Genomic DNA, 18865 nt, shown 5'->3' on the forward strand with positions numbered 1-18865 from the left:
CTTACGCATGCTCCGATCTTCCGGAAAATTTGGATGGTGGTTCGGCGTGTTGGGTGGGACGCAACTGCATGACTACTGCAGCGCCATTCTTCGCCTCCCTGTGGTGAAACACTATAACTGTAATAACTTCCTTACACATGCTGCGATCTTCCGGAAAATTTGGATGGTGGGTCGGCGTGTTGGGTGGGACGCAACTGCACGACTACTGCAGCGCCATTCTTCGCCTCCCTGTGGTGAAACACTATAACTGTAATAACTTCCTTACACATGCTCCGATCTTCCGGAAAATTTGGATGGTTGGGTGGGACGCAACTGCATGACTGCAGCGTCTTTTTTCACCCCCTTGTGGTGGAAAAACTACGACAGTAATAACATCCTTACACATGCTTCGATCTTCCGGAATATTTGGATGGTGGGTCGGGTGTTGGGTGTGACGCAACTGCATGACTACTGCGGCGTCTTTTTTTCACCCCCTTGTGGTGGAAAAACTATAACGGTAATAACTTCTTTACTCATGCTCTGATCTTCCGGAAAATTTGGATGGTTGGGTGGGACGCAACTGCATGACTGCGGCGTCTTTCTTCGCCCTCTTATGGTGAAACACTATAACAGTAATAACATCCTTACACATGCTCCGATCTTCCGGAAAATTTGGATGGTGGGTCGGCGTGTTGGGTGGGACACAACTGCACGACTACTGCAGCGCCATTCTTCGCCCCCTGTGGTGGAACACTATAACTGTAATAACTTCCTTACACATGCTCCGATCTTCCGGAAAATTTGGATGGTGGGTCGGCGTGTTGGGTGGGACGCAACTGCACGACTACTGCAGCGCCATTCTTCGCCTCCCTGTGGTGAAACACTATAACAGTAATAACATCCTTACGCATGCTCCGATCTTCCGGAAAATTTGGATGGTGGTTCGGCGTGTTGGGTGGGACGCAACTGCATGACTACTGCAGCGCCATTCTTCGCCTCCCTGTGGTGAAACACTATAACGTTTTTTCGCTCCCTTGTGGTTAAAAACTATAACGGTAATAACTTCTTTACGTATGCGCCGATCTTCCGGAAAATTTGGATGGGTGGGTGGGACGCAACTGCATGACTGCGGCATATTTTTTCGCCCCTTTGTGGTGGAAAAACTATGACAGTAATAACATCCTTACACATGCTTCGATCTTCCGGAATATTTGGATGGTGGGTCGGGGGTTGGGTGGGACGCAACTGCACGACTACCTTTTTTCGCCCTCTTATGGTGAAACATTATAACAGTAATAACTTTCTGACACATGCTCCGATCTTCCGGAAAATTTGGATGGTGGGTCGGCGTGTTGGGTGGGACGCAACTGCTTGACTACTGCCGCGCCATCTGTCGCCCCCTTGTGGCGAAAAACTATAACAGTAATAACATCCTTACGCATGCTCCGATCTTCCGGAAAATTTGGATGGTGGTTCGGCGTGTTGGGTGGGACGCAACTGCATGACTACTGCAGCGCCATTCTTCGCCTCCCTGTGGTGAAACACTATAACGTTTTTTCGCTCCCTTGTGGTTAAAAACTATAACGGTAATAACTTCTTTACGTATGCGCCGATCTTCCGGAAAATTTGGATGGGTGGGTGGGACGCAACTGCATGACTGCGGCGTATTTTTTCGCCCCTTTGTGGTGGAAAAACTATGACAGTAATAACATCCTTACACATGCTTCGAACTTCCGGAATATTTGGATGGTGGGTCGGGGGTTGGGTGGGACGCAACTGCACGACTACCTTTTTTCGCCCTCTTATGGTGAAACATTATAACAGTAATAACTTTCTGACACATGCTCCGATCTTCGGGAAAATTTGGATGGTGGGTCGGCGTGTTGGGTGGGACGCAACTGCTTGACTACTGCCGCGCCATCTGTCGCCCCCTTGTGGTGAAAAACTATAACAGTAATAACTTCCTTACGCATGCTCCGATCTTCCGGGAAATTTGGATGGTGGTTCGGGGTGCTGGGTAGGACGCAACTACATGACGACTGCGGCGCATTTTTTCGCCCCCTTGTGGTGAAAAACTATAATAGTAATAACTTCCTTACACGTGCTCCGATCTCCCTGAAATGTTTTGATGGTGGGTCAGGGCATCGGGTTGGACGTGACCGCCAGTATCATGCGTGCCGGCGTATATTTCATGTATTTTCTCCTGCTCTTTATTTTCTACACTTTCTGTTGCAACATGTTTCCATCAACTCTTCTAAACTTTACTGGGCACTTTTTTCATCGGTTCCTTCGAGCTAACTTAGCGGTTAGCGTCTCTCCGTGTCTGCTTCTGCTTGCTCTTTCTTGTTGTGTAGCATGTTTAGTTGCCGCAATGGAGGGTGATTAACTTAGGGCAGCGGCTCCACACTGTGTATGGACATATACAGTTAGCTGTCGACCCGGGTACTAAAAATAAATACAGACGGGACGGCTTTTGCGATGGTCTGATCACGTCATTTTTCACGGAAACCTGGCCGATACAGATCGATAGATGACAGATCGATGGCCGAGCCCTACTTAATACCTTCCTTAGTGACTTCTCACCTTGAAGAAGTTGCCTCAAGTGGGGCTTGGCCTTGTCCAGAGGCGTCTGTCCGTACCTGTTGCACACACACACCTCAGCACCGCTGTCCAGCAGGTCCTAAACGAGCACAAAGATTCTTCAAGAATCAACACAAACAAGAATCCTCAGAACTCCAGCTGGGCTTCTTCGTCATGGAATGAGCAGCGGCACGTCAAAAGAAAATAAAAAAATATTTATTTGTCAGTTTAAGGCAAATGTAACTTGAAGACCACAAAATGACATGACGTACATTGATATTTATGTCAATCTGGATCGGATCTGGTGTAACAAATTAAAGTTAGATTTTATTGTCGTCATCAAACTATTTTTTGGGGTCAAAGTTACCCACCAATAAATGTTTTAGTGATGTACATGTATTTTTATAGAGGTAATTTGGGTTCTTATCACCAAAGCTTTTTTTTTGTAACGGAATTTTTTTGCTTTTGAATTTTTAAAAATTTTTTTACATCAAAATATGCTGAAAATTTCATTGAAAAACATTTTTAGCAAAATGTCTGTTTAAAATTCAGTGTTTTAAAATTCACTGTATAAAAATTCTGTGTTGAAAAAATTCAGTGTAGAAAAATTTTGTGCATTAAAATTCTGTGTATAAGAAATCAGTGTTTAAAAATTCAGTTTGAATTTTGTGAACTGAATTTTTGTACATAAAATTTCATCAATTTCATAGACTTTTTTTGTTTAAAAATTCAGTATGAAATAAATAAGTGTACAAAATTCAATTAAAACTATTATTGTTTTTAATTCAGTGTTAGAAAAATTCAGTGTAAAAAAAATCAGCGTATAAAAATTCATTTAAAACTATTAATTTTTAAAAATGTAGTGTATAAAAGCTCAGTGTTTAAAAATTCAGCGTTAAAAAATTCAGTGAAAAAAAATTCACTGTTAGAAAAATTCAGTGTTTAAAAATGAAACGTATTTTTTTTTGTGTTTAAAAATTCAGTGTAAAAAAAATCAGTGTACAAAAGTTCTCTGAAAACTATTAATTTTTTAAAATTCAGTTAGAAAATTCAGTGTTTAAAAATTCAGCGTTAAAAAATTCAGTGTAAAAAAATTTCAGTGTTTAAAAATTCACTGTAAGAAAAATTCACGTTAGAAAAATTTACTGTATAAAAATTCATCGTTTAAAAATTCAGTGTAAAAAAAAAGTCTGTATAAAAGCTCAGTGTTTAAAAATTCAGCGTTAAAATAATCAGTGAAGAAAAATTCCGTTAGAAAATTTCAGTGTAAAAAAATTCAGTGTTTAAATATTCAGTGTTTAAAAATTTACTGTAAGAAAAATTCACGTTAGAAAAATTTACTGTATAAAAATTCAACGTTTAAAAATTCATTGTTTAAAAATTCCTGTTAGAAAAATTTAGTGTATGAAAAATGTAGTGTATAAAAAAATGTGTATAAAAATGTAGTGTATGAAAAATTGTGTATACACATTTAATGTATAGAAATTTAGTGGAGTGACATTTAGTGTATAAAAATTTAGTGAATTAAAAATTTTGTGTATAAAAATGTAGTGTGTGAAAAATGTAGTGTATACAAATTGAATCTATAATTCAGTGTATAAAAAGTCATCATTAGAAAAAATCAGTGTAGAAAAATTTAGTGTATAAGAAGTCATTGTTTTAAAATTCTTTGTTAGAAAAATTCAGTGTATTTAAAAACTTAATTGTTAGAAAAAATAATTGTCGAAAAAGTCAGTGTATTTAAAAATGAAATGTTAGAAAAAATAATTGTAGAAAAATTCAGTGAGTAAAAATTCAGTGTAAACTATAAAAATAAATATAATTTCAAAATACTTAATTTTTAAACACGCATTTTGCTAACATGTTTTTTTTTCCAATGAAACTGTCAGCACAATTTGATGTAAAAAAATTCAGTTCACAAAATTTAAACGCAAAAAATGAAGTTACATTGACTCAATATCAAATAAAAAGCTTTGGTAATAAAGACACAACATATATTTCTGTACAGTGTACCCCTTCTATTTGGGCGGATGACGTTCCAAGATCACCTGAGTAGCAAATAAACGTCAGTAATCTTAACAGAGACTGCTTTAAAAAAAAGTCTATTTTTAACCCTCCTTCCCCAACAAATCCTAGTTTTACGTTGTCTGTCCAGCAGAGGGCGCTGTCAGTGTGGCGTGTTGCTACCTCCGCCACCTCCTCTTGGCCCCAGAAGCAGGCGTAGTGCAGCGGCGTGTTCCCGTGTTCGTTGACGGTGTTTGGGTCCGCTTTGCACTGAATCAGCTGCACACAGTTGAGGCAAAGATGAGGTCGTCGCCATGGTGTCATAACGTGGGGGGGATAGGGGGGGAGGGGGGGCGTACCTTGGCCACGATGTCACCGTGGCCGTGACTGGCAGCCAGATGCAGGGGTGTGTCGTCGCCGCGGTTCATCACGTTGATGCGGGCGCCCCTCATGATGAGCATGTCCACCACGCCGCCGCGCCCCTCCCTGCAGGCCCAGTGCAGCGGGCTGAAGCCGTGGTCGTCGCTGGAAGGACACTCCAAAATAAGCCTCCACTTTTCAAAATGCGCCAGCCCGATAATACGATTAACAATACTTACAGAATTAACACTTTTTAGGACTCAACGACTGGCACATTTATCTTAATGGCAAAGACTACTTCCTGACTACGACATTAGCAGGAAAACTGGCGTATTACGTTGCAATTTTCCATGTAGACAAAGCAGGCGTGTCTTATAAAAAGTGCTCAAAAAAGCCCCCACTCGTTAGCGCGATGCTAATTCACATTGGATATGCCATATACATGCTAGCGATTAGCATTAGCGATTTTACATGGCGATTTAAACACCAAATGTGTTCATGAAAACGACAACTAAGATGCACGTCACAATCAAACAGCTGGTGTGTAATAAGTACAATACTTACAGTATTAACACTTTTTAGGACTCAACAACTGGTACATTCATCTTAATGGCAAAGACTACTTCCTGACTACGACAACATTAGCAGTCAAACAGGCGTATTATGTTGCAATTTTCCATGTCGACAAAGCAAGCATGTCTTACAAAAAGCACACAAAAATGGGCCCCTTATGTTCAAAATGCGTTAGCTCGATGCTAATTAACATTGGATATGCCATATACATGCTATCGGTTAGCATTAGCGATTTTACATGGCGATTTAAACACCAAATGTGTTCATGAAAACGACAACTAAGATGCACGTTGCAATCAAACAGCCGGTGTGTAATAAGTACAATACTTACAGTATTAACACTTTTTAGGACTCAACAACTGGCACATTTATCTTAATGGCAAAGACTACTTCCTGACTACGACATTAGCAGGAAAACTGGCATATTACGTTGCAATTTTCCATGTCGACAAAGCAGGCGTGTCTTATAAAAAGCGCTCAAAAAAAGCCCCCACTTTTCAAAATGCGTTAGCGCGATGCTAATTTACATTGGGTATGCCAGATACATGCTAGCGATTAGCATTAGCGATTTTACATGGCGATTTAAACACCAAATGTGTTCATGAAAACAACAACTAAGATGCACGTTGCAATCAAACAGCTGGTGTGTAATAAGTACAACACTTACAGTATTAACACTTTTTAGCACTCAACGACTGGCACATTTATCTTAATGGCAAAGACTACTTCCTGACTACGACATTAGCAGGAAAACTGGCGTATTACGTTGCAATTTTCCATGTAGACAAAGCAGGCGTGTCTTATAAAAAGTGCTCAAAAAAAGCCCCCACTCGTTAGCGCGATGCTAATTTACAATGGATATGCCATATACATGCTAGCGATTAGCATTAGCGATTTTACATGGCGATTTAAACACCAAATGTGTTCATGAAAACGACAACTAAGATGCACGTTGCAATCAAACAGCCGGTGTGTAATAAGTACAATACTTACAGTATTAACACTTTTTAGGACTCAACGACTGGCACATTTATCTTAATGGCAAAGACTACTTCCTGACTACGACATTAGCAGGCAAACAGGCGTGTTATGTTGCAATTTTCCATGTAGACAAAGCAGGCGTGTCTTATAAAAAGCGCTCAAAAAAAGCCCCCACTTTTCAAAATGCGCTAGCTCGATGCTAATTCACATTGGATATGCCATATACATGCTAGCTATTAGCATTAGCGATTTTACATGGCGATTTAAACACCGAATGTGTTCATGAAAACGACAACTAAGATGCACGTTGCAATCAAACAGCTGGTGTGTAATAAGTACAATACTTACAGTATTAACACTTTTTAGGACTCAACGACTGGCACATTTATCTTAATGGCAAAGACTACTTCCTGACTACGACAACATTAGCAGTCAAACAGGCGTATTATGTTGCAATTTTCCATGTCAACAAAGCAAGCATGTCTTACAAAAAGTGCTCAAAAAAAGCCCAAACTTTTCAAAATGCGCTAGCTCGATGCTAGTTCACATTGGATATGCCATATACATGCTAGCGATTAGCATTAGCGATTTTACATGGCGATTTAAACACCAAATGTGTTCATGAAAACGACAACTAAGATGCACGTCACAATCAAACAGCTGGTGTGTAATAAGTACAATACTTACAGTATTAACACTTTTTAGGACTCAACAACTGGCACATTTATCTTAATGGCAAAGACTACTTCCTGACTACGACAACATTAGCAGTCAAACAGGCGTATTATGTTGCAATTTTCCATGTCGACAAAGCAAAAATGTCTTACAAAAAGGGCTCAAAAAAAGCCCAAACTTTTCAAAATGCGCTAGCTCGATGCTAATTCACATTGGATATGCCATATACATGCTAGCGATTAGCATTAGCGATTTTACATGGCGATTTAAAAACACCAAATTTGTTTATGAAAACAACTTAGATGCATGTTACAATCAAACAGCTGGTGTGTAATAAGTACAACACTTACAGTATTAACACTTTTTAGGACTCAACGACTGGCACATTTATCTTAATGGCAAAGACTACTTCCTGACTACGACAACATTAGCAGTCAAACAGGCGTATTATGTTGCAATTTTCCATGTCGACAAAGCAAGCATGTCTTACAAAAAGCACACAAAAATAGGCCTCTACTTTTCAAAACGCGCTAGCGCGATGCTAATTCACATTGGATATGCCATATACATGCTAGCGATTAGCATTAGCGATTTTACATGGCGATTTAAACACCAAATGTGTTCATGAAAACGACAACTAAGATGCACGTTGCAATCAAACAGCTGGTGTGTAATAAGTACAACACTTACAGTATTAACACTTTTTAGGACAAACCTCAACCCCTACCAGGTACCAGGAATTGGTACCGTCTCGGTTGGAATGTGAAAAGGTACCAATCCCTACAGGTAAAACAGTAGCGGTGCGTGTCTTGACACATCCGTAACCCTCGGAGGAGTTCCATCATAGGGTGTTGCCACAAGAACGTACACGCAGAACATTTCTCGTTGCTAAAGGTGAGCAATAAATACCAAAGTCCTTGACTTGCACTTTGGCACTCGGCGAGCACTCCAGCAGCACTGAGAGCGGACACGCCCTCCTGGCAATGTTGCAATTGTCGACGCCAACTAAGAAATGGAGTCAAAAAACCTAAGTAAAGTAAGGCTCCGCTTTTAAACAGTGCGATAGCTTGATGCTAATATACATGGGATTCGCCATTGATATGCTACCGATTAGCATTAGCGATTTTCAACAACTCGGATGCATGTTACAATTAAACTTATACTTGCAGTGTTAACACTTTTTAGGGCGCAACCAAAAACAAAAGGCACCATAAACTGGACTCCAGCTTTCACATTTATGGAATGTTCAAAATGTTTTTTTTTTACAACATTTTTTTTTTTTTTAGTGTGACTGTTTTTTTATTTTCGACTGACGTTCCGCAGCCTGACAGCAGCTCCTAATCTTTATTTGGACAGAGCAGCACACTTCCTGCTTTAGCGTCTTCACGCTATAATAGCGAGCTGACCTCACGCCACAGCTGTGTGTGTGTGTGTGTGTGTGTGTGTGTGTGTGTGTGTGTGTGTGTGTGTGTGTGTGTGTGTGTGTGTGTGTGTGTGTGTGTGTGTGTGTGTGTGTGTGTGTGCTCCTTTTCATGTGTGAAAATCTTTGAATAGTTTGTCTGTAGGCAACAAAATGAGTACTTCTGCCATATAGAGGATCTTTGACGAGTCTTTCTGTAGCTAACACAACACAGCAGAGTGCTCCTGTCATATAGAAGATCTTTGGGTTTTTTGTTACTTAAAAAAAATGCTAGTCAGAGTGCTCCTGTCATATAGAGGATCTTTGACTAGTGTTTCTGTAGGTAACACAAAACAGGGTGCTCCTGTCATATATAGAGGATCTTTGAATTGTGTTTTTGGAGGTAAAAAAACAAGAGTGATCTTCTTATATACACAAATAATCTTTGACCAGTGTCTTTGTAGGTAGAAAAAAATAGCAGAGTGCTTCTGTCAAATAGAGGATCTTTGACTAGTATTTCTGTAGCTAACAAAAAAGCAGAGTTCTTCGGTCATATATAGAAGATCTTTGACTAGTACTTCTGTGGCTAACAAAAAAGCAGAGTTCTTCTGTCATATATAGAGGATCTTTGACTAGTATTTCTGTGGCTAACAAAAAAGCAGAGTTCTTCTGTCATATATAGAGGATCTTTGACTAGTATTTCTGTAGCTAAAAAAAAGCAGAGTTCTTCTGTCATATATAGAGGATCTTTGACTAGTATTTCTGTAGCTAACAAAAAAGCAGAGTGCTCCTGTCATATAAAGGATCTTTGACTAGTATTTCTGTAGCTAACAAAAAGCAGAGTTCTTCTGTCATATATAGAGGATCTTTGACTAGTATTTCTGTAGCTAACAAAAAAGCAGAGTTCTTCTGTCATATATAGAGGATCTTTGACTAGTATTTCTGTAGCTAACAAAAAAAGCAGAGTTCTTCTGTCATATATAGAGGATCTTTGACTAGTATTTCTGTAGCTAACAAAAAGCAGAGTGCTCCTGTCATATATAGAGGATCTTTGACTAGTATTTCTGTAGCTAACAAAAAAGCAGAGTTCTTCTGTCATATATAGAGGATCTTTGACTAGTATTTCTGTAGCTAACAAAAAAGCAGAGTTCTTCTGTCATATATAGAGGATCTTTGACTAGTATTTCTGTAGCTAACAAAAAGCAGAGTGCTCCTGTCATATATAGAGGATCTTTGACTAGTATTTCTGTAGCTAACAAAAAGCAGAGTGCTCCTGTCATATATAGAGGATCTTTGACTAGTATTTCTGTAGCTAACAAAAAGCAGAGTGCTCCTGTCATATACAGGATCTTTAACTAATGTTTTGTAAGTAACAAAAAGCAGAAGGGTGCTCCTGTCATATGAGGATCTTTGAATTGTGTTTTTGGAGGTAAAAAAAAACAGAGTGATCTTCTTATATATACAAATAATCTTTGACCAGTGTCTTTGTAGGTAGCAAAAAATAGCAGAGTGCTTCTGTCATATATAGAGGATCTTTGACTAGTATTTCTGTAGCTAACAAAAAGCAGAGTGCTCCTGTCATATATAAAGGATCTTTGACTTGTGTTTTTGGAGGTAAAAAAATCAAGAGTGATCTTCTTATATACACAAATCATCTTTGACCAGTGTCTTTGTAGGTAGCAAAAAATAGCAGAGTGCTCCTGTCATATAGAGGATCTTTGACTAGTATTTCTGTAGCTAACAAAAAGCAGAGTGCTCCTGTCATATATAAAGGATCTTTGACTTGTGTTTTTGGAGGTAAAAAAATCAAGAGTGATCTTCTTATATACACAAATCATCTTTGACCAGTGTCTTTGTAGGTAGCAAAAAATAGCAGAGTGCTTCTGTCATATAGAGGATCTTTGACTAGTATTTCTGTAGCTAACAAAAAGCAGCAGGGTGCTCCTGTCATATGAGGATCTTTGACTTGTGTTTTTGGAGGTAAAAAAACCAGAGTGATCTTCTTATATACACAAATAATCTTTGACCAGTGTCTTTGTAGGTAGCAAAAAATAGCAGAGTGCTTCTGTCATATAAAGGATCTTTGACTAGTATTTCTGTAGCTTACAAAAAAGCTGAGTTCTTCTGTCATATATAGAGGATCTTTGACTAGTATTTCTGTAGCTAACAAAAAGCAGAGTGCTCCTGTCATATAGAGGATCTTTGACTAGTGTTTCTGTAGGTAACACAAAACAGGGTGCTCCTGTCATATAGAGGATCTTTGACTAGTGTTTCTGTAGGTAACACAAAACAGGGTGCTCCTGTCATATAGAGGATCTTTAACAAGTGTTTTGTAAGTAACAAAAATCCGCAGGGTGCTCCTGTCATATGAGGATCTTTGAATTGTGTTTTTGGAGGTAAAAAAAACAAGAGTGATCTTCTTATATACACAAATAATCTTTGACCAGTGTCTTTGTAGGTAGCAAAAAATAGCAGAGTGCTTCTGTCATATAGAGGATCTTTGACTAGTATTTCTGTAGCTAACAAAAAAGCAGAGTGCTCCTGTCATATATATAGAGGATCTTTGACTAGTATTTCTGTAGCTAACAAAAAGCAGAGTGCTCCTGTCATATAAAGTATCTTTGACGAAGGTTTTTGTAGGTAACTCACACAGTGGAGTGCTCCTGTCATACAGAGGATCTTTGGCCAGCGTTTCTATAGGTATAAAAAAAGCAGATTGCGTCTGTCATATGAAAATCTTTGAATAGTATTTGTGTAGGCGACAAAATTAGCCGAGTGTTTCTGTCATATAGAAGATCTTTGACTAGTGTGTTTGTATAGGTAACAAAAAAGAGCAGAGTGCTCCTATCATAAAGAGGATCTTTGGTTAGTGTTTAGTACTAGGTAACAAAAAACAGCAGAATGCTTCCATCATCTAGGGGATCTTTGGTTAGCGTTTAGTACTAGGTAACAAAAAACAGCAGAATGCTTCCATCATCTAGGGGATCTTTGGTTAGCGTTTTTGTAGGTAACAAAAATACAGCCGAGTGCTCCTGTCAAACAGAGGATCTTTGACTGGCGTTTTTGTAGGTAATAAAGCTTGAGTATTGGATTACTCATGAGTGTTTTCACGAGTTGGTGGGAGGTTTGACAGAAATGGGCTAAAAAAAGGTTGTTGTGTTAAAAGGACTCTGAGGTGACGTCACACTCTGTGTGGAATCCAGCGCTATAAAAAGGAGTGAAGTATTCCCAAGCCGCTCGAGAAGATTGACGGAACAACACAGCAGCCCGGCAGAGGTGCCGCTCCTTAACTACAAACTGAACTACAAAGTCGGGAATGAGATCCTGCTGATCGTCCCCCGCTCCTCCCCTCCCCTCCCCCGCTCCTCCCCTCGCCTCCCCCGCACATTTACAGTATGAATGCATTGATGTCATTGTGTGATGACGTCATCATAGAAGGAAACAAGCTGGAGTTGCTCAGCAGACACCATATAAAAACTATCTGACACATTTAACAGCAGCAGAGTGCTCCTGTTGTATAGAGGATCTTGGACTCGCGTTTTTGTAGGTGACAAAAAAACCCAGCAGATTGCTTCTGTCTTGTATGAGGATCTTTGACTAGCGTTTTTGTTGGTGACAAAAAACAAATTACTCTTGTTATATAAAGGATCTTTGACTAGCGTTTTTGTTGGTGACAAAAAACAGATAGTTCCTGTTATATAGAGGATCTTGGACTAGCGTTTTTGTTGGTGACAAAAAACAGATTACTCTTGTTATATAAAGGATCTTTGACTAGCGTTTTTGTTGATAACAAAAACGGACTCCTCTTGTTATATAAAGGATCTTTGACTAGCGTTTTTGTTGGTGACAAAAAACAGATAGCTCCTATTATATAGAGGATCTTGGACTAGCGTTTTTGTTGGTGACAAAAAACAGATTGCTCCTGTTATATAGAAGATCTTGGACTAGAATTTTTGTTGGTGACAAAAAACAGATTGCTTCTGTTGTATAGAGGATCTTGGACTAGCGTTTTTGTTGGTGACAAAAAACAGATTGCTCCTGTTATATAGAGGATCTTGGACTAGCGTTTTTGTTGGTGACAAAAACAGATTGCTCCTGTTATATAGAGGATCTTTGGCTAGCGTTTTTGTTGGTGACAAAAAACAGATTGCTCCTGTTATATAGAGGATCTTGGACTAGTGTTTTTGTTGGTGACAAAAAAACAGATTGCTGCTGTTGTATAGAGGATCTTGGACTAGCGTTTTTGTTGGTGACAAAAAAAAGATTGCTCCTGTTATATAGAGGATCTTGGACTAGCGTTTTTATTGGTGACAAAAAAACCAGCAGATTGCTCCTGTCTTGTATGAGGGTCTTTGACTAGCGTTTTTGTAGGTGACAGAAAACGGATTCCTCTTGTTATATAAAGGATCTTTGACTAGCGTTTTTGTTGGTGACAAAAACAGATAGTTCCTGTTGTATAGAGGATCTTGCACTAGCGTTTTTGTAGGTGACAAAAACGGATTCCTCTTGTTGTATAAAGGATCTTTGACTAGCGTTTTTGTTGATGACAAAAAACGGATTCCTCTTGTTATATAAAGGATCTTTGACTAGGGTTTTTGTTGGTGACAAAAACAGATTGCTCCTGTTATATAGAGGATCTTTGACTAGCATTTTTATTGGTGACACAAAAAACAGTAGATTGCTCCTGTCTTGTATGAGGATCTTTGACTAGCGTTTTTGTAGGTGACAAAAACGGATTCCTCTTGTTATATAAAGGATCTTTGACTAGCGTTTTTGTTGGTGACAAAAACAGATAGTTCCTGTTGTATAGAGGATCTTGCACTAGCGTTTCTGTAGGTGACAAAAACGGATTCCTCTTGTTGTATAAAGGATCTTTGACTAGCGTTTTTGTTGATGACAAAAAACGGATTCCTCTTGTTATATAAAGGATCTTTGACTAGGGTTTTTGTTGGTGACAAAAACAGATTGCTCCTGTTATATAGAGGATCTTTGACTAGCATTTTTATTGGTGACACAAAAAACAGTAGATTGCTCCTGTCTTGTATGAGGATCTTTGACTAGCGTTTTTGTAGGTGACAAAAACGGATTCCTCTTGTTATATAAAGGATCTTTGACTAGCGATTTTGTTGGTGACAAAAACAGATAGTTCCTGTTGTATAGAGGATCTTGCACTAGCGTTTTTGTTGGTGACAAAAACGGATTCCTCTTGTTGTATAAAGGATCTTTGACTAGCGTTTTTGTTGATGACAAAAAACAGATTGCTCCTGTTATATAGAGGATCTTGGACTAGTGTTTTTGTTGGTGACAAAAAAACAGATTGCTCCTGTTGTATAGAGGATCTTGGACTAGCGTTTTTGTTGGTGACAAAAAAAAGATTGCTCCTGTTATATAGAGGATCTTGGACTAGCGTTTTTATTGGTGACAAAAAAACCAGCAGATTGCTCCTGTCTTGTATGAGGGTCTTTGACTAGCGTTTTTGTAGGTGACAGAAAACGGATTCCTCTTGTTATATAAAGGATCTTTGACTAGCGTTTTTGTTGGTGACAAAAACAGATAGTTCCTGTTGTATAGAGGATCTTGCACTAGCGTTTTTGTAGGTGACAAAAACGGATTCCTCTTGTTGTATAAAGGATCTTTGACTAGCGTTTTTGTTGATGACAAAAAACGGATTCCTCTTGTTATATAAAGGATCTTTGACTAGGGTTTTTGTTGGTGACAAAAACAGATTGCTCCTGTTATATAGAGGATCTTTGACTAGCATTTTTATTGGTGACACAAAAAACAGTAGATTGCTCCTGTCTTGTATGAGGATCTTTGACTAGCGTTTTTGTAGGTGACAAAAACGGATTCCTCTTGTTATATAAAGGATCTTTGACTAGCGTTTTTGTTGGTGACAAAAACAGATAGTTCCTGTTGTATAGAGGATCTTGCACTAGCGTTTTTGTTGGTGACAAAAACGGATTCCTCTTGTTGTATAAAGGATCTTTGACTAGCGTTTTTGTTGATGACAAAAAACAGATTGCTCCTGTTATATAGAGGATCTTGGACTAGTGTTTTTGTTGGTGACAAAAAAACAGATTGCTCCTGTTGTATAGAGGATCTTGGACTAGCGTTTTTGTTGGTGACAAAAAAAAGATTGCTCCTGTTATATAGAGGATCTTGGACTAGCGTTTTTATTGGTGACAAAAAAACCAGCAGATTGCTCCTGTCTTGTATGAGGATCTTTGACTAGCGTTTTTGTAGGTGACAAAAACGGATTCCTCTTGTTATATAAAGGATCTTTGACTAGCGTTTTTGTTGGTGACAAAAACAGATAGTTCCTGTTGTATAGAGGATCTTGCACTAGCGTTTTTGTAGGTGACAAAAACGGATTCCTCTTGTTGTATAAAGGATCTTTGACTAGCGTTTTTGTTGTCGACAAAAAACGGATTCCTCTTGTTATATAAAGGATCTTTGACTAGGGTTTTTGTTGGTGACAAAAACAGATTGCTCCTGTTATATAGAGGATCTTTGACTAGCATGTTTATTGGTGACACAAAAAACAGTAGATTGCTCCTGTCTTGTATGAGGATCTTTGACTAGCGTTTTTGTAGGTGACAAAAAACGGATTCCTCTTGTTATATAAAAGATCTTTGACTAGGGTTTTTGTTGGTGACAAAAAACAGATTGCTCCTGTTATATAGAGGATCTTGGACTAGCGTTTTTGTTGGTGACAAAAAACAGATTGCTCCTGTTATATAGAGGATCTTGGACTAGCGTTTTTGTTGGTGACAAAAAACAGATTGCTCCTGTATATAGAGGATCTTGGACTAGCGTTTTTGTTGGTGACAAAAAACAGATTGCTCCTGTTATATAGAGGATCTTGGACTAGCGTTTTTATTGGTGACAAAAAAACAGCACATTGCTCCTGTCTTGTATGAGGATCTTTGACTAGCGTTTTCGTAGGTGACAAAAAACAGATTCCTTTTGTTATATAAAGGATCTTTGACTAGCGTTTTTGTTGTTGACAAAAAACAGATTGCTCCTGTTGTATAGAGGATCTTGGACTAGCGTTTTTGTTGGTGACAAAAAAAACAGCAGATTGCTCCTGTCTTGTATGAGGGTCTTTGACTAGCGTTTTTGTAGGTGACAAAAAACGGATTCCTCTTGTTGTATAAAGGATTTTTGACTAGCGTTTTTGTTGGTGACAAAAAACAGATAGTTCCTGTTATATAGAGGATCTTTGGCTAGCGTTTTTGTTGGTGACCAAAAAACAGATTGCTCCTGTTATATAGAGGATCTTGGACTAGAATTTTTGTTGGTGACAAAAAACAGATTGCTTCTGTTGTATAGAGGATCTTGGAGTAGCGTTTTTGTTGGTGACAAAAAACAGATTGCTCCTGTTATATAGAGGATTTTTGACTAGCGTTTTTATTGGTGACAAAAAAAACTGCAGATTGCTCCTGTCTTGTATGAGGATCTTTGACTAGCGTTTTTGTAGGTGACAAAAAACGGATATCTCTTGTTGTATAAAGGATCTTTGACTAGCGTTTTTGTTGGTGACAAAAAACAGATTGCTCCTGTTGTATAGAGGATCTTGGACTAGCGTTTTTATTGGTGACAAAAAAAAAACAGCAGATTGCTCCTGTCTTGTATGAGGATCTTTGACTAGCGTTTTTGTAGGTGACAAAAAACGGATTCCTCTTGTTATATAAAGGATCTTTGACTAGCGTTTTTGTTGTTGACAAAAAACAGATTGCTCCTGTTATATAGAGGATCTTGGACTAGCGTTTTTATTGGTGACAAAAAAAAAACAGCAGATTGCTCCTGTCTTGTATGAGGATCTTTGACTAGCGTTTTTGTAGGTGACAAAAAACGGATTCCTCTTGTTATATAAAGGATCTTTGACTAGCGTTTTTGTTGTTGACAAAAAACAGATTGCTCCTGTTATATAGAGGATCTTGGACTAGCGTTTTTATTGGTGACAAAAAAACCCAGCAGATTGCTCCTGTCTTGTATGAGGATCTTTGACTAGCGTTTTTGTAGGTGACAAAAAACGGATTCCTCTTGTTATATAAAGGATCTTTGACTAGCGTTTTTGTTGTTGACAAAAAACAGATTGCTCCTGTTATATAGAGGATCTTGGACTAGCGTTTTTGTTGGTGACAAAAAAAACAGCAGATTGCTCCTGTCTTGTATGAGGGTCTTTGACTAGCGTTTTTGTAGGTGACAAAAAACGGATTCCTCTTGTTGTATAAAGGATCTTTGACTAGCGTTTTTGTTGGTGACAAAAAACAGATAGTTCCTGTTATATAGAGGATCTTTGGCTAGCGTTTTTGTTGGTGACAAAAAAACAGATTGCTCCTGTTATATAGAGGATCTTGGACTAGAATTTTTGTTGGTGACAAAAAACAGATTGCTTCTGTTGTATAGAGGATCTTGGACTAGCGTTTTTGTTGGTGACAAAAAACAGATTGCTCCTGTTATATAGAGGATTTTTGACTAGCGTTTTTATTGGTGACAAAAAAAACTGCAGATTGCTCCTGTCTTGTATGAGGATCTTTGACTAGCGTTTTTGTAGGTGACAAAAAACGGATATCTCTTGTTGTATAAAGGATCTTTGACTAGCGTTTTTGTTGGTGACAAAAAACAGATTGCTCCTGTTATATAGAGGATCTTGGACTAGCGTTTTTATTGGTGACAAAAAAAACAGCAGATTGCTCCTGTCTTGTATGAGGATCTTTGACTAGCGTTTTTGTAGGTGACAAAAAACGGATTCCTCTTGTTATATAAAGGATCTTTGACTAGCGTTTTTGTTGTTGACAAAAAACAGATTGCTCCTGTTATATAGAGGATCTTGGACTAGCGTTTTTATTGGTGACAAAAAAAACAGCAGATTGCTCCTGTCTTGTATGAGGGTCTTTGACTAGCGTTTTTGTAGGTGACAAAAAACGGATTCCTCTTGTTATATAAAAGATCTTTGACTAGCGTTTTTGTTGTTGACAAAAAACAGATTGCTCCTGTTATATAGAGGATCTTGGACTAGCGTTTTTGTTGGTGACAAAAAACTGATAGCTCCTGTTATATAGAGGATCTTGGACTAGCGTTTCTGTTGGTGACAAAAAACAGATTGCTCCTGTTATATAGAGGATCTTGGACTAGCATTTTTGTTGGTGACAAAAAACAGATTGCTCCTGTTATATAGAGGATCTTGGACTAGCGTTTTTGTTGGTGACAAAAAACAGATTGCTCCTGTTATATAGAGGATTTTTGACTAGCGTTTTTGTTGGTGACAAAAAACAGATTGCTCCTGTTATATAGAGGATCTTGGACTAGCATTTTTGTTGGTGACAAAAAACAGATTGCTCCTGTTATATAGAGGATCTTGGACTAGCGTTTTTGTTGGTGACAAAAAACAGATTGCTCCTGTTATATAGAGGATTTTTGACTAGCGTTTTTGTTGGTGACAAAAAACAGATTGCTCCTGTTATATAGAGGATCTTGGACTAGAATTTTTGTTGGTGAAAAAAAACAGATTGCTCCTATTGTATAGAGGATCTTGGACTAGCGTTTTTTGTTGGTGACAAAAAACAGATTGCTCCTGTCTTGTAGGAGGATCTTTGACTAGCGTTTTTTGTAGGTGACAAAATACGTATTCTTTTGTTATATAAAGGATCTTTGACTAGCGTTTTTGTTGGTGACAAAAAACAGATTGCTCCTGTTATATAGAGGATCTTGGACTAGCGTTTTTGTTGGTGACAAAAAAAACAGCAGATTGCTCCTGTCTTGTATGAGGATCTTTGACTAGCGTTTTTGTAGGTGACACAAAACAGATTGCTAATATTGTATAGAGGATCTTGGACTAGCGTTTTTGTTGGTGACAAAAAACAGATTGCTCCTGTTATATAGAGGATCTTGGACTAGCATTTTTGTTGGTGACCAAAAAACGAAATGTCTCTTGTTATATAAAGGATCTTTGACTAGCGTTTTTGTTGGTGACAAAAAACAGATTGCTCCTGTTATATAGAGGATCTTTGGCTAGCGTTTTTGTTGGTGACAAAAAACAGATTGCTCCTATTGTATAGAGGATCTTGGACTAGCGTTTTTGTTGGTGACAAAAAAACAGCAGATTGCTCCTGTCTTGTAGGAGGATCTTTAGCTAGCGTTTTTTGTAGGTGACAAAATACGGATTCTTCTTGTTATATAAATGATTTTTGTAGGTGACAAAAGCAGCAACATGCTCCTGTCTTATGAGGATCTTTGACTAGTGCTTTGTAGGTACCGAAAAACAGCAGAGCACTCCTGTCGTATAGAGGATCTTTGACTAGTGTTGTA

The 18865-nt window shown here is 38.3% G+C and overlaps 1 protein-coding gene across 1 annotated transcript in view; it reads right to left on the reverse strand.

The window, feature by feature from the left end:
- Nucleotides 1–18865, reverse strand: part of LOC133649548 (integrin-linked protein kinase-like) — a 36084-nt gene that overhangs the window by 10735 nt on the left and 6484 nt on the right. The window contains exons 3-5 of the mRNA XM_062046140.1: nucleotides 4923–5088; nucleotides 4747–4842; nucleotides 2563–2659 (exon numbers count right to left, since the gene is read on the reverse strand). Of these exons, the coding sequence (XP_061902124.1) occupies nucleotides 2563–2659; nucleotides 4747–4842; nucleotides 4923–5088 (359 nt within the window). The remainder of the gene's footprint in view (nucleotides 1–2562; nucleotides 2660–4746; nucleotides 4843–4922; nucleotides 5089–18865) is intronic.

This window comes from Entelurus aequoreus, linkage group LG05 (genome assembly GCF_033978785.1).
Source record: "Entelurus aequoreus isolate RoL-2023_Sb linkage group LG05, RoL_Eaeq_v1.1, whole genome shotgun sequence".
NCBI classification, from domain to species: domain Eukaryota; kingdom Metazoa; phylum Chordata; class Actinopteri; order Syngnathiformes; family Syngnathidae; genus Entelurus; species Entelurus aequoreus.